This window comes from Cyclopterus lumpus, chromosome 14, assembly GCF_009769545.1.
Source record: "Cyclopterus lumpus isolate fCycLum1 chromosome 14, fCycLum1.pri, whole genome shotgun sequence".
In the NCBI taxonomy this organism is placed as follows: Eukaryota; Metazoa; Chordata; class Actinopteri; order Perciformes; family Cyclopteridae; genus Cyclopterus; species Cyclopterus lumpus.
The window spans coordinates 8980950-8996570 of record NC_046979.1 but is presented as its reverse complement, the minus strand read 5'-3'; the positions used below and the strand labels follow the sequence as shown (position 1 = coordinate 8996570).

Here is a 15621-nt window from a genome sequence, read left to right as displayed (position 1 = left end):
TAAATATAGAAACTGTATTTATTGTGGATCGGTCACGTCGGCACATTCCTGATCTGCTTAACAAGATCAACATAATGATCCGGTGTGGATCAATACATTCTTATTTGAACCCAAACCATGTTGTTCCTAAACCTTAACCAAGTTGTTTATTGGATTTTGCAACAGGGCTAAAAGAAATGAGTTATTTAAATAATAGTATTTTTTCGTTTAATTCAATTCAATTCAAACTTTTTGTTCAGATAGTACAAAACATTAATTAGAATAAAATACATACAAAATCACAAGTAAAATATACGAATGCCTTATGAATAGACAGCTGTACCAATGTCTCCACAGCTCCGACTGGTAGCGCGTAGAACTAAACTTTATGTTTGGTGGGTTTGATTTTGCTTCCTTTATTCTCTTCCATGACGTGGGATTTAAATGTAATCTTTTAATTGAAGGCCCGTGTAGATATGATGAACTTTAGGCAGATAAGACTCAAAGAACGAATTCCTGCAGCTTGGAGGTGCATTCTCGTCTCATGGCCGGTCAATATCTGTTCATTCTGCAACACAATAGAAATGGAGACTCCATGAGAAAGCCGGGCTTTGATGTTTTCATCTTGAAGATGATGAAGTGAAGAAGGAAAGCGAGCATTCTTCGTGCTCCCTGCCCTCAACCACAGTCCTTCACTTTGCTGCTGTTGCTCTGACAGGCTGAGCCATGAGAGCAATTAGGAGACGGACAGACTGCAGATAACTCATCTGACCCGGCTCTTTCCTGTTGTTCCCTCCTACTTTAACATCTGTCTTTGTGATCAACCCACCTTCCTCATCATATGTTACTCATGCTGCACTCGCACTTCAGACATCATGGGGTATGTTTTCATTATTGTTAGTATTATCATGAATCATCTTTCTGTTCAGTTATCACGATTATTATTCATGTTCCTTAGGTGTCCTATCTATTTATTAAGGCAGATAAACCACTTATTCTAAACATCATTTTTAGTGTGTTGATTGAAATATCTTACTCTCCTCAATTTCAACTAACGGTGAAATGGTAAAAATGGTGTATTATGTATCTATTTTACCATTAAAGGTGTCCTCGAACAGATACACTCTCCCACTCCCCTCTCCCCTCTGAATCATATCTCTCCATCTACTCTAAGTACAAAGATTCTTCCTGTCGGTCTCAACTACTTTGATTTGTTATACTTCTTCTCCGAACACAAATCTCTTGTGATTGTATCAGCAGGATTGTTAGGATGCTGTGGTTGGCTGATCCAATACCTGAATTTAGTTTGGTACTATCTCTAAATGGCTTTTAGATAAGAGCGCCACACAAACAACTCACATATTATTTTTAAAAACTATTCTAAATCGTGCCGTAAACTCTTTGCACCCATTAAGAGGGAACACACGTATAGCATTTGTTAACGGTAATAATAATAATAATAATAATAATAATAATACTGCTGCTACATTCTTATACTCAGGAATGTTATTTATTTATTTACTTTTTAGATTTGTTTCCAGTGAGATATAAATAACATTACACAGTAACACTGTTGTAAACATTACACATACAAAAATGAAATGCAAGAATTAGAATCAAATTACTGAAAATAAGAACTAGTTAACACACTAGAATTTTGTGGTTGTAATTTACCAAATTATTCAAAAATACGACTTGAGTCATCTATCAAAATTACAATTACGTGAAGTTACACACATTAAGAGTGACAAAGTAGCAACCCGGCACATTAACTCGCAAACACTCGTACACACATTCATACACACAGCTCTCTACATGGTGAACATATGCAGGTACATAGAAAATACCCATGAGAATTAGAACTGGGGATACATTAGAGTAATGAACCTTGTCTGATGATGTAAACAACATTTTAGAAGTGTACTAAGTGTCCTGTGTGTGAGTGTGAGTGTGTGTGTTTGTGTGTCGAGGCGGGTCACATCGTTATAATATCTCCTCTCTTGCAACATCTTCATCCTGCAGAGTAGGAGCTGATTAGCAAATCCAATCCAGATGTTTAGTGTCTCCTCAGAGACGTATTACTGATTCATAATTAGTTTCTCCTGGAGTGTGTTTTTGTGTGTTTGTGCTCATGTGTTCACATTTGGATTCATTCTCATTATTGATTAGTACTGTCTATTTCCTCAGTGCACATGTTTTATAGGTGTGAGGGTAAGTGTCAGATCATATTTCAACAGCAGCTGAGCATCGTCATGTCCCTGGAAAATGGAAAGTTTATTCATGGTGCTGTTTTATGCATTTTCTGTATTTGTCTCGTCACACGTTTTTGTTTCCCGTTTCAATAAATTTCAGCCCTGTGCCTCCCAGACAACAACACTGCATTGTGAATCACGTTTTGAGGGAAACACATTTTGTTGTGGCTTTCGTTTTCTTTTGAAGTATCACAAATAAGTGTTATATGACTTTGAGAAATCCTCTTAGAGGAGGTCAGGGGGGTGGATGGGTCGAAACATGTGTGAATCATAGATGTGAATCATACATGCATTGCCTATATAACCAAGTACTTTTGTTGCATTTTGTCTCAGTTTTGTAGTCATTTTAAGACAAATCCTGTTGCTTTTTACTAACCTTGTTGACTAAACTAAATGAAGCCGATTTTTAGCTTTCAGGTTGTTGCTGTTCATTTAGTTTTGTTTCAATTTACGTTATCCGTGTTTAAAACGGTTTCAAACTGCAACCGTAATCCGTAGGTGAATATTTTTCCCCATGAAACATAATTGAGATTGCAGTTTAGTTGTATGGAAAGTCATATTAAGGCCTCCTGCTATTTGGAGTCTATACCCCCAAGGGCATTGTCTAACCAATATGACAGCATGCTTAGACAAAATCTTTGAAGCTTTGTCTCCATAGTGACCTTGCTTAATTGGGACATTAGCATAATTAGCATCTATCTACTGCTGAACATGCCCTGTTTCACTGTGCACTGAACTATTGGATCCTATGTGCATGTGAGAGAAAGACTTTTGATGTAACTGCAAAAGAGGGGGAATCACAATAACGCTATCTATACACACACACACACACACACACACACACACACACACACACACACGCACGCACTCTCTCATTGTACAACTATTCTCATGTTGCCTCTAAATGTTTCTAAAAAGCATTATTTCTGAGACAAGGCCCGAAACACAATATATGATGTAAAAGCTGATTATGATCCTAGAACTTTCCCATGGAAACAGTTTTTTTGAGATTGTAAAGAGATATATACAGCATACACCATACAGCAATTGTATTTTAGTGTGCAGGATTTAAGAAGCTAAGCATCAGAGCAGTTGGATTCTTCTTGATTACATCCAAAATGTTTACGTTTATTTTTAATTTAATTTGACGGTGATCTGCACAAATCAGTTATCACGCGCGTGATTAATATAAACATTTAGGCTGCAGAGCCCACAGTCTGGAACTGCAAGTCAGTGCAATGTGCCAACCTGTTTCTGCTTAAAAGGAAAGTCAGCAACTCGAAATACGCTTTTAGGCTACAGAGGACGTTCAAGTACAAAGTGTTGGTATGTTATTCACTCAGGGTGTGCACAACCACACAGAGAGAGATTGTATTTGTTTATATCAGATCTGTTGCATTTATGTATTTCTTCTGTATATTTCGCAAAGACGTTTTAACGTGATGAAATTGGTCTTAATCCTGGAATTCTGTGATCCGAGACTGGTGTATTCTACACACACACCCTGATGTAGCTTTACCGAGGGAGATGTTTCTTTATTGCATCCATATGACCTTTATACAAAATGGTAGATCTATCATAAAATCCCCTCACAAAGAAAAACAGCATTAGCACTTCACAAGTATCCACTAAATCCATGTTCTATTCATTGTTTGATGCATCTCGCCAGTGGGGTATTTGGACTTTGTGTCCACAACACTGTAGCTGTGCTCATCTCCACCGGATAGCCGGTCCTCGAGAGCCCCAATCCCCGTACCCGTCTCCTTGACATCCCTCTTCCCCGTCTCAGATGAGTATCTGAGACGGGGAAGAGGGATGTCAAGGAGACTCTGAGGGCTCTAAGGGAGCTGGCTCCTCAGAGATCTTTGCTCTGAGAGTTGTCTTTGTTTCTCTGACTAATAAGAATAAGAACTTTGCACTAAGACGCTTTAGCAGCAAAGAGTTTAGCAGTCACCCATGCAAAATTTTTTCCTGGAACAAAATCAATGAAAAAGAATTCTCTTTTCTGGCATACAGCGCTAGAAAAATCAATTTCTCTTGAACTGTGGCAGCAGTATTTTTAGGTGTGTACTTGACATGTTGCACTTTATACCCAGTGCATTTAAAGAGGGTATTTACTTCAATGCTTTATGTAACAGCTACAGTTACTAGTTACGTTTCATACTTATGAAACCAGTGGTTCCCAACCATCTTGTGCCCTTTTTCACCTTTCAGATGTTTATCATTTCTCCTCTAAAAGTCTCATGATGTTTTTATTTAAATAATTATATCAGGCTCAAAAAGATCACACTATCAAATATTGCACAACAGATCTTATTGATCCCCTCATGACCCCTTATATTTACCCTGTGCCCCTTTGATGGGGGCCCAAAGTACATTTTTCTTTTAATACTGCTGCTTACTCAAAGTCGGTGTCAGAAGTGAACAAGACCACCAACAAACATATTGGTTATTTCCAGAAAGTTTTTCTTAATGCTTGATATTGGTGCCACCGGGTTGGATCTGAGCCAAATCAGACAAAGTTCTGCAGGTTAACCAGAAAGTCCTTCATCTCAGACTCTGCCACCTGTCCACTGCGAACAGACCCACATCCGGTGAAGAGCTCTCGGCCCGGCAGCAGCTTAAGCCAGGTGCAGAGTTCAACTCCCCGCTCAGCCGGAAGCAGCTGGGAACCAACACCACGCTGCTGGAGGCCCAGGTGATAAGGCTGTTGAATGGGATCTTTAAACGTCTAAAGGGACTCTCTGGTGCTCAGAGAAAGTGCAGCGTTTGTCCACAGAGACTGCCAAAATCCACGCAAAATTGAAGTATGATTTTGAAAGCAGGACCACAGTATTTTTAAACTGTTATTATGGTACTTTTACGCCAAGAAACTATATACTTCTTACCCAACTGAAAACCCACAAGGTCCAGAAATATCATCTGCACCGGTACACAATGACTGCTATCTTGTTCCAGACTCCACCAGTTGCCAGTTATCCGAGGCCCTGATCCACAACCGACACATTTATATTCCATGCACCGTGACGGAGCAGCTGGGGGCTCTGTGTATTGCTCAAGGACACGCAGGGATCAAATGCATGGCCTTTCATTTATCGGTTGTAGTTTCCAACCAAATGGGTATGCGGTTACCCGCTTCATTAATTCATCATTACGAAATTGCCTTGGAGGATGAGAGAATATTTCATTGACATTTTTACGTAGCAAGCTGATCCCCGACTTAAACGCTTACACATGTGAGGGATAGGCGGCGGCTTAGTGTCTCGATGACACTTCAGCTGGACACATTTCCATCTAACTGTTGGTTGCAGAGGGAATGAATAAAGAATATTTGTTATATATTTTTGTAATATTTAATGTAGGAACAGTGACGACGTCAGTTAAGATTATGTCTGCAACATTTATTTATATTATCTGAGGTTTATTATAAAATAAAGGAAAATAGTCCAGAGAATATTTTGACATTTTTACTTGACAAATACGCCTTTTCTTCCCACAGAAGACATTTTGTCACAGCAGTAAAAGCCCAGTTCGTTGTCGGTCCAAACACAAAGCTGGTTGTTATTGGAATCTGCTGCCATGAACACATCACTTAATTTGAACTTGTGTTGTTTTGTCCATTGTTTTTATCTGGTATTTATTTATTATTGCCATAATACAATACAAGATTGCACAATGAAATGTAGTTGTAACTCTCTTCACGATACACACACAGAAATTGTATATACAGATTTAGAAAATGTTTAAACTGGAGACTTTAAACGGTAAAATAGAGCAAATGATATAAAAGTAGCACTAAAGGAAGAAGGACAGAAGAGGAAAACAGTCCAACTGCCGAAATGGTGTCGAAATCTAGTTCATAAACTTTGTTGGATATTTACAACAGACAGTTAGAATATCACCATTGTCCCAGTTAAATGGTGAGCACAACGCTTATATAATAGATCGATGGCCAAACCTTTTACGGGGCATTCCCCAACCATCTAACGTTTACTGTCAAATCTGGTGCACGTACAGCTGACCAGTGACCTTTACACTTCTCTTTCTTTAATTCGTCCTTTAAGAGAGCGCTTTCTCTCCGTACTAGCTCACCCTGTCACCGAGTTCATTCATTTCATTAATCAACAAACTTAGCCTAAAGGCATTAGAGGTTATTACGGCCAAAAGAAAATGTGTTTAATATTAGAACTTTTCTCATTTTATATTAATAGCTCTTTGTTATGCATGTATGTCAGCACATGGCTTCACTGTAGAGCAGAATAACATTTTCCATGAACATTTTGGGAATTGAGCTGCCTTTGGTGGCTGCTACAGAGAAGGTGTCAGAGGGTAATAGGAAGATCAATGAAAAATAGTGGTTTGTGCTTCCATCACTGATGTATTGATTGATGCATCAACCAATATCCCACTGTGTTTGCTGCCTGCCTGCCGGCCTCTTTGTCTGTCCGTCTCTGTCACCTGCTTCTAGAGGGAACGAGCTCCTCCATCTGCCCCTGGATCTCCATCACTCGCTCTCTGTCTGCTTTACTCTCGCTGCTTCAGTGTCTCTGTCATCTCCTCCTTTGTTTCCCACTTGGCTCACTTTGTCACTCTGTTATCTGTTTTTATCAGCGTAATTTTTTTTTCCTTCTCCCTCACACCACTGTGTCGTCACACACCCAACTTCCCGTGCTCTCGCTCAGGCACAACCTTACATATTCTCCTCTTTTCCTCGAGCGAATATGAGAAGGTGTCTGCTTCCCCCCCATATGGCCTGTCAAGTTTCAGTAGTCACATGTGGGCGTTGTGTTTGCATTCTAACATAGCATGGTGTTAGAAAAAAAAAAAAAGAAGGAAAGAAATCATATGTTCAACGGTGGTGAAATAGGCTGTCAAGAAGAACATCCATAGAAAGATACTGCCTTTGGATTTACAATACCTGTACAGATGTACATAATCACAGGGAAGTGTATTTAGTGGAAACTGTCAAATATAAATCAATGTCTTTCTGCAACCAAGAGGGATGCAGCGTTAGAAAAAGTAAGCAGGTGGTGTGTCTTGAAAGATGCGGGTAAACAATGACTGAAGATCTGCCTAATCTGCAGTCAGCAATGAGAGGAACACTCCTACTGGATCTGTAATTATCCGGTTTGATTGTTTGTCTTATTCTAAAATACACAACCGTCTACAGCTGCACACTCTGTAATGCAAAAACATAGGACGGGAAAAATATGCGCTTGAGTATATGCAGTCAACTGACTGAAATAGTGGGCAACCAATTAAATGTTAATGTTTAAGAAAAATGGTATATATTAGTCACTTTACACATTAGCGAATTATATTAATATATTATTACCAAGGCATAAAATATAAAAAATGTCTTTAGGAAGTTTTTGAATCCAGCAATCTTTGTCTTTTGTAAAACGATAGATTTTCAGGTCTTTGATTGTTGCAGGTTGTCTTTAAGGTGTCACTTAAGGTTGTTTTGACTATAAACAGAATGGAAAGAGGTTGTGCTCTCTCTCAACAATTTTGTTTAATTCCAATCTTGCAACTGACTATACAGTATATATGTGTAAATAATTATATATATATATGTAAATATTTATATATGTATATATACATATATATATATATATATATATATATATATATATATATATATATATATGTGTGTATATATATATATATATATATATATATATATATATATATATATATATATATATATATATATATATATATGTGTGTGAGTGTACATATTTATATATGTAGGGATACAATCGCTCCCTGGGTGGATTATAGTGAAACAAATAGAGCCCAGCGGACACGGTCACCTGCCATGCAGTCAATCCAATCTTTTCCTGATGGAGCAAATTCTTGTTAAGGACATGTTGCTCTTCGTCCAAATTATAGCAGCATGCTGTGCTTCTACCTGCATCCAAGAAAAACCAACGTCTGTCTGTTATCTGTGTTTCACAGCCAACAGGATGATGGTTGTGCTGGTGGCGATACTGGTGTCGAATGGCACAAACTGGAGCGCTAATGACAAAACAGCTCTATCGACTGTTCAACAGAAAATAGGATGATGTTGATGTGGGTGAGAGAAGCTGCCATCCTGGGACATAGTATAGCCTTCTATTAACTAAACAACATTTCGTTCTATTATATTATATTCATATGTTGGCACATATCCAGCTGGTATCAGAAGTATTAGAGCATCATCTCATCATAGAGGAATATTGCATAAATGATAAATGAATCTACTTGATGCACGGAGGGAGTCTTCATCTGTGAGCTGTAGTGTTACCCTGACAACCTCCTTAGGTTTACTGCGGGATTCAGCCAGATTATGAATAATAGAGAAAGGTCAGGATAGATTTTCAATGGATTTATGGACCGCATAGGAGGGGGGGGGGGAGATAGCAGTATATGCCACAAAGAAGTGGTATACATCATCTAAATCTAAACACTGTGCACATTCATTTGAGATGCAGCTCAGCGGTGTGTCTTCAGTCCCCGTCATAAAATAAAAAATGCCATTTCCCCGAGTATGTCTCAGAAGTTGTTGCAGCAACTCTTGACGACTCGATGGTGAGCAATTCTGTTCTAGAAACTGCTCATTAACACTGGTAGTGTCAATATACCTCAGACATACATTCTCTGAATGCCCTCAGGCTCTAGTTTGAGCTCTTTTCATGAGGCTGCGATTATCCCAGACGTCACAGGTCATGTAACTACAATGAATCATCACATATGAATACAATTTAACTTCAGACAAGAGTCTCAGCTTTCCAGTCATACCCAATGTATGCAATTTCTAGACTGTTTAGGGACCCCCTGTATGCAGAAATATATAAGACTTTTACAATAGGAGGAAACTACACAATTTTACTGGTGGTGTAATGTTTTTTTCCCCAAACTGACTGGATTAGCATAACGTGGACACATCTGTTAAGTGGAGAGTAATGGGTAACAATAGAAGACCTTCTCATTCAGAGATGAGAGGTCAGGGGACCCTTTTGGAAATGGCCAAGCTTATTTTTTCAGTTTGGCCCCTTCCTGACAGATCAAATATTTTTCAGGAAAAATAATTTAATTCAATGAATTCAATGATTGTCTGAATGGCTTTCTCAGATGGGTGAGCTACAGAGACCAATAATTCAAATGTGTGCAGTTGTAATTTCCTTCATTTAAATTGTGCACAATAAGCAAATCTCTTCAGTCATTGGCAACTTAAGTCTTCGCTTCATGTTTCAAAGTGCGTGTCTAAATAAAAAGCTGATTGCTTGATGCCCGATATTGGGAGCTTTACAGTAATCCCTCTCCTTAATAAGCCGTTTCACATGCCTCATAATTCAAAAAGGGGGTCAGAGTGAGTCTTAATCATTCATTCTACGTCTGTTTCTGCTCCAAAAGGCAGCTTGTCGTGACTTATAATGTGTCCTTATAGTGTGCACGGTGTGTGATGTGGGAGATGTAATTTACAGAGTGTCAGCAGCAACCAGGGCTAAGAGTCGTGTCCCCCAGCTGACACCAAGTAAACAGTCACTTAGCTTGCATGTTCCTGTCCACCCCCATAACGCTGATGGACACTAATGATCACGCCCATGTGTAATTGCTCTGACATCTCACGTGATAGACCATATAGAGCAGTAAATCGGGAACAGCTCTAAACAAAATCCAGGAATGGAAATTACAAACATTCATCCACGATGGAAGGTTTTTTCAACATGGGACATGTCTGATTTTGTACATTTTGGAGCGTGTGGGGGAAACATGTACATGTCCACATGCAGATACAAGCATGCACAACACACCTGTCTACACTGGCATTTATGACTTGGTAGACAGGACCACTTTTAAACAGAGCTATCCTTTGCAATTGATTTGCATAATTCTAATGAAATGCTTGCTCAGAAGGACCCAATCAGAGTGTCAAGTAGAAAGTAGGAGGAAAAAAATCTTTTTATATGATAATTTACTTTATATGACATTGTCTCGCCTGCCAGGGAAATTAATATTTCACACCTCAAATTACACAGAGGTATTTGATACAGTTCACATAAATAGAAGTGTTATTCCATCATTTTAGATTAAACATTTTTCACCCTGCAGATGTGATTTAATCTTTTCCAAGCAAACCTTGAAAACATTTCATAGCTCCTTGTTGTGAAAACTGACCCAAACCTTTTAGTTTTTTTTTCTTTTTTTCACTAATATATTGTCTTTATGCCAGCTATTGAAATGCCTAATTTGCACACTTTTGCTTGCAATTTAAAAAAAAATCCAAGTCATAATCAGTTTGCCACCTTCCTGTTTACAAGAAGAAAGGGAAGAGCTTTTTTTCTCTTTCTTCTGCTTCTCGCAGAAAACAGCTGGAGGCTAATTGATTTCTCTCGTTGACTTGAGTGCACTGACAATCAACACAACTGATGGATTAATGAGGCTGAATAAATAAATAGCTTACAACATATCATCAACACCATATAACAATATGGGAAATCTGAATACAATTTAGAATCAAACAATCAAATCGATGTTCAATGCAATGGCATTGTCGTGCATTTCACAAGAAAACTCACATTAAATATTTTGTAGTTTTTATTAACATTTTTGCTTTAAATAATAAATACAGTATAGAAAAATAACTGTTGTAAAACATAATAAAGTCCTTCAGCTAGATGCCCAAATGTTCTAGATATACAATATGTATATACAAACTATAGACCAAAGCCAAATGAATGTAATGATATTAATCCACTGAGAGTGGCCCAGTCCTAATGCAGTAGGTCTTTATGGAGACACAGCTGGTCATAATGAAGTCCTTTATATTAAGCTCACATCACATGACAAAATGTCCCCATCTGCATGACAGGAGGTGATATCATTTAGGATTACAAGAAGATTTTACGTAAACCGAGACGAGGCTGCTGTAGCTTCAGTGCTCTTTTACATTTGCGGAACATTTGTAATCTAATGAGAAGTTCCGGAAACTTTTTAAGCATATTAATTAAACCATTATTTATTTAAGAAACCTATTGAGAAGAGCACGTTAGGAAAAACATAGGTGGATGTTACACGATTGACTTACACACGGCTGAATTACATTTAGCTGCTTCAGTTTCAGGTCATGGTACTGTGCATGCTGGGTCACTGGCTTGCTGGGACACTTGAAAAGAACAGAGCCACTGTTAATGTTATTAGTAGCACCGGTGCTTTTCCTACTATGATAAATCTGTTGTGTGAAGGGTCTATTAGACTATAAGGCCCAGGTCTCGGTACCCTGTCACAACCCAAGTCATCCATCACGCAACTCAACAGGGACACCTCGCCTTGAGGGGCCATTCACCTCAGTCAGCAACCATTACTGTACCATTTATTACAAACCACACACACGCACACACACACACACACACACACACCATATTTTTCACTGTCTCATCCTACCCTGCCTCACATATATAAGACATACACTCTCAATCCTGCTTTATTTCTCTGGCATATACACACACACACACACACACACACACACACCATATTTGTCACTGTCTCACCCTACCCTGCCTCACATATATAAGAATATAAGACACACACTCTCAATCCTGCTTTATTGCTCTGGCACACACACACACACACACACACACACTGACTGGCGTTTGTCCTCCCCCCAGGTGACGATTCTAATCATCCTGGCTCTGGCCTTCCTCGCCTGCATTGTGTTCCTGGTGGTTTATAAAGCCTTCACCTACGACCACGCCTGCCCAGATGGATTCATTTACAAGGTAAGACCCATAAGTGGCCAGTATTTCATTTTACGGCGTTACAACACACCTACTCACAGTCCAAGAGAAAGTCAGGTGGTTAACAGGGCAGCTGTAAAGTACAATGGGTTGAAAGTAAGCCGTTACAGGATGAGTAAAGTGGAGCTGCAACTATGGGTAATGATGAATAAATTATTAATATACTTTTAATTGGATTTTTGGGTTTATAAAATACCCCAATAGGTCGAAAATGTCCATAAAAATCTTCAATAGCCCAAGGTTACATTATCAGATTACCGGTACTCATTTTGTGGAACCAAAAACCAAAAGATGGAGAAAAGAAGCAAATTCCAGACGCTTGAACGAAAAAGGGTTAATTAATTAGTTTTTGCCATTTGTCATCAATTGAAGTAAAATGTTGACATCTTGAGAGACAATTTGTATTTGCTTTCTATTAGAGTTAGAGAATATGGATACTACTCTGATACCTGGGCATGGATGTTTGGAAGCTGCAGGCAGGAGCTGGTTAACTTATCTTAATTTAACGCAAAGATTTGAAACACGGGGTAAGAGTCCAAATCCACCTACCAACAACTCTAAAGCTTTCTAATTAGAGGATTTAATCCACACAGACAACAAAGATGGAGAACAATAACTTGCCATGTTACGAGGGCTTTAATCTCTATGAACAGATTTTGCATTCATACGTTGAAGATTTTGGTATCGGAAGCATTCTGGTTTCCGTTTATAGACGAGTAATATTGACCAATCAAGTCAGAGCAGGCTGTGGAGGAATGAAGGTATAACAGTCCGTGTGGAGAGCAAAAGAGGTGGAAAACGTTGACTGAAATGCAATCTCGAAACCCATCTGGCAATGATTTGGCTTTTTATTAGTTTAAAATCTGCTTGTAAACTTGGTACTTGTGAAACAATCTTGTCAAGTTGCAAATTGGACCTTAAACAATGAGCAATTTGGAACTTTTGGAGATTCTGTCTGTTTTCTTTGGACAGAGCCAAACCTTGTTTCTTATTGTTTTCTTATTTCTCGCTTGTTTCCAGTCTTTAACACAGTCTCCTCCAGTCTTTACATTTAATGAACACATATAAGTGTGGTATCAATGTTTTTTAAATGTATTTCACAAAATTATTTCTTTCCGTAATTGACCGATCAACTGTCTTTCTAAGCACTAGAGTTACATATCCTATATCCTCTATACCCAAGAGTCCTCGCGCAAAGCACCGACTCCTCTCTGCCCTTCACCGTCTCCCTTTCTACAGTCTTTCTCATCTAAATAAAGAATTAAAGGGGAGCGTGCTGCCCCGCCACCTCGAGAAGAACTCCCGCCCTACTTTGACTCATTTCTGAGGTTGTGTTAGAGGAAGCTAACAAGGCTCAAAAGAAGGCAATCATCAATCAGGGATATCAGGGATTTTGTTATGACCTGTATAATTAAATATAATTTAGGCTTTTGTTCCTTGACACAGAAGCCAAAGAAAGAGACTCTATTGAGGCTGCTCTCATTTGCCATTAGCCATGTCAACTATTAGATGCAAATTAGACTTACTGCCTATTTGACAATAATGACATTATGATCACTAACCCCCAATTTATATGGATTAGGTCATATATCCAACAATATGCTTTCCAGATATACACAGTATTAGTGTTGAATCTTTAAAGTGTTGCAGCATGTGACGCAGACAGCCTCCTCCTCTCCAGTTTGTACTTTGTGAGAGGTCACCTTGGAGGTCTGTATCTCGAGACAAATCTGGGCTTTAAGGTGGAATAAATATAGTTCCAGGCCCAAAGTCTCTACAGGGGCTCTGCCTGCAGTCTGCAGAAGTATTATTAGCGGTGTCACATGTATGTGCACTGGGTGTAAAAGTGTTGATAGAAAAACTTGCAATCACTCACACAATATACTGCATACACTGCACAACTGCACACAAGGTTGTTCATGTGTACACACTGAAGCACATTATAATGCTCTATGGACTCAAAATACACTAATATGCACATGCATTACAGTATTTTGTCGTGTGGGTCCCCTGCCTTCCAAATGTTCCTGCATTAGATTCAGTAATGTAAATGGCTTCTTCTATCTCTTCCCTTTTTCCTCTAGTAAAAACAGGAATGTACAAAAATATAGATAATAGGCTCAGTGCAATTTTACGTAGAGTTTGACTTTGGGCTTTGGTTGGGACCGAGAGGACTTCGACAACAAACAACTGCATCATTTTATCCGATTATATTAATGTATAAACAAGATAATATGTGATTATGCTCAGTGCAAACATATCTTGTTTAAAACTATGCACACCACAGACCTGCAATTGAAATGTTAAATATGTTTTCTCTTTCTCCCTCGCAGCACAAGAGGTGTATCCCAGCGTCTCTGGAGGCCTACTACGCTGCCCAGGACGCTAACTCGAGGGGCCGTTTCTACACGGTGATCAGCCACTACAGCATGGCCAAGCAGACCACCTCGCACTCTGTCTCCCCCTGGCTGCCTGGAGGGGCCGCGGGGCAGCAGCATGATGCTAAACCCCCCGCTGGCGAGGGCCACTGAGTTAGCCGAGAGGTTAAAGTGTGTTGCAAACACATGCAGACGTGAAGAAACACAGGCAGATAGAGACGCACACACACACACACACAAACATGTAGGTGCACATTTTTCATCGAAATAGATAAAAGAGACGCACAACAGAAACACATCCAGTATAATGCCAGTATAGAGTGAAAACATGCATGCAGACATAAAAACATACACGCACATGCTAGGTCATATTCTGATTTCCCTTGACTGCCCATCTATGTGCTCACTTCCTTATTGAGGGGCACTTCCCATTGAACCGTTGCCATTTTGGGATCATCATCGTCTGCTGATACACACTCCCACATACAAACACAGCCTGCTCTCTCGTCACCATAATTTTAAGCCCTTCCTCTTAATTTATTGACTGTCTTGATATATTTATTTTTTACTGTAATGTATGGATGATTTGTACGTGATTATCTTTGTACAAAGGCACGAGTCGACGTTGAATTTCACGTTTCCTCTTAGTGAGATTCTGTGTGTTACTGTAGTTAATGTATATTCATTCCCGGCCCCTTTTCTCAGATCACTTCATATTCCAACCCCAAAAAATATCAGTATGGTCTTGTATTGCTGTAACACATTTTTAAACACAACATTTTAGCTGTACATCATGGCTGTTTTATAGCTGATATACAGTGACAATTTAATGTGCTGTGTTATACAATTTACATCCCGATTTAAATAGTGACCCAGTGACCCAATCTGTACATACAACTGTGCGCTCAGGCTAGTTTTTGTGTGTGTGCGTATGCATTGTAGTAGCTTTTATTAGGAGGTTATTATTTCTGTTTCTACAGACTTACAATTCTTTCATGCAAGTTACTTACATATTCCTTCGGTGTTGTAGCCCCGTTGAACACAATGTTGCGGATGGGAAAGGAAATAGCGTGCATATCACCGTCTCTTGCCCACATCGTCATCTCCCGCTGAGATTTATTACGTTTATTGATGGGCTTCAACTGCAGTCGAGTTCTGTTCCTGTACCGTTTTTTTTTAATTTTTTTTAATTTGGTAATGTTGGATCTGTTGTCAAGAGCGCTTTTATGA

General features: G+C 39.0%; 1 protein-coding gene across 1 annotated transcript in view; it reads left to right on the top strand.

Moving 5' to 3' along the window:
* Nucleotides 1-14544, top strand: part of nsg2 (neuronal vesicle trafficking associated 2) — a 30964-nt gene extending 16420 nt beyond the window's left edge. The window contains exons 4-5 of the mRNA XM_034550609.1: nt 11885-11995; nt 14347-14544. Coding sequence (XP_034406500.1) covers nt 11885-11995; nt 14347-14544 — 309 coding nt within the window. The remainder of the gene's footprint in view (nt 1-11884; nt 11996-14346) is intronic.
* Nucleotides 14545-15621: the final 1077 nt, after the last annotated feature.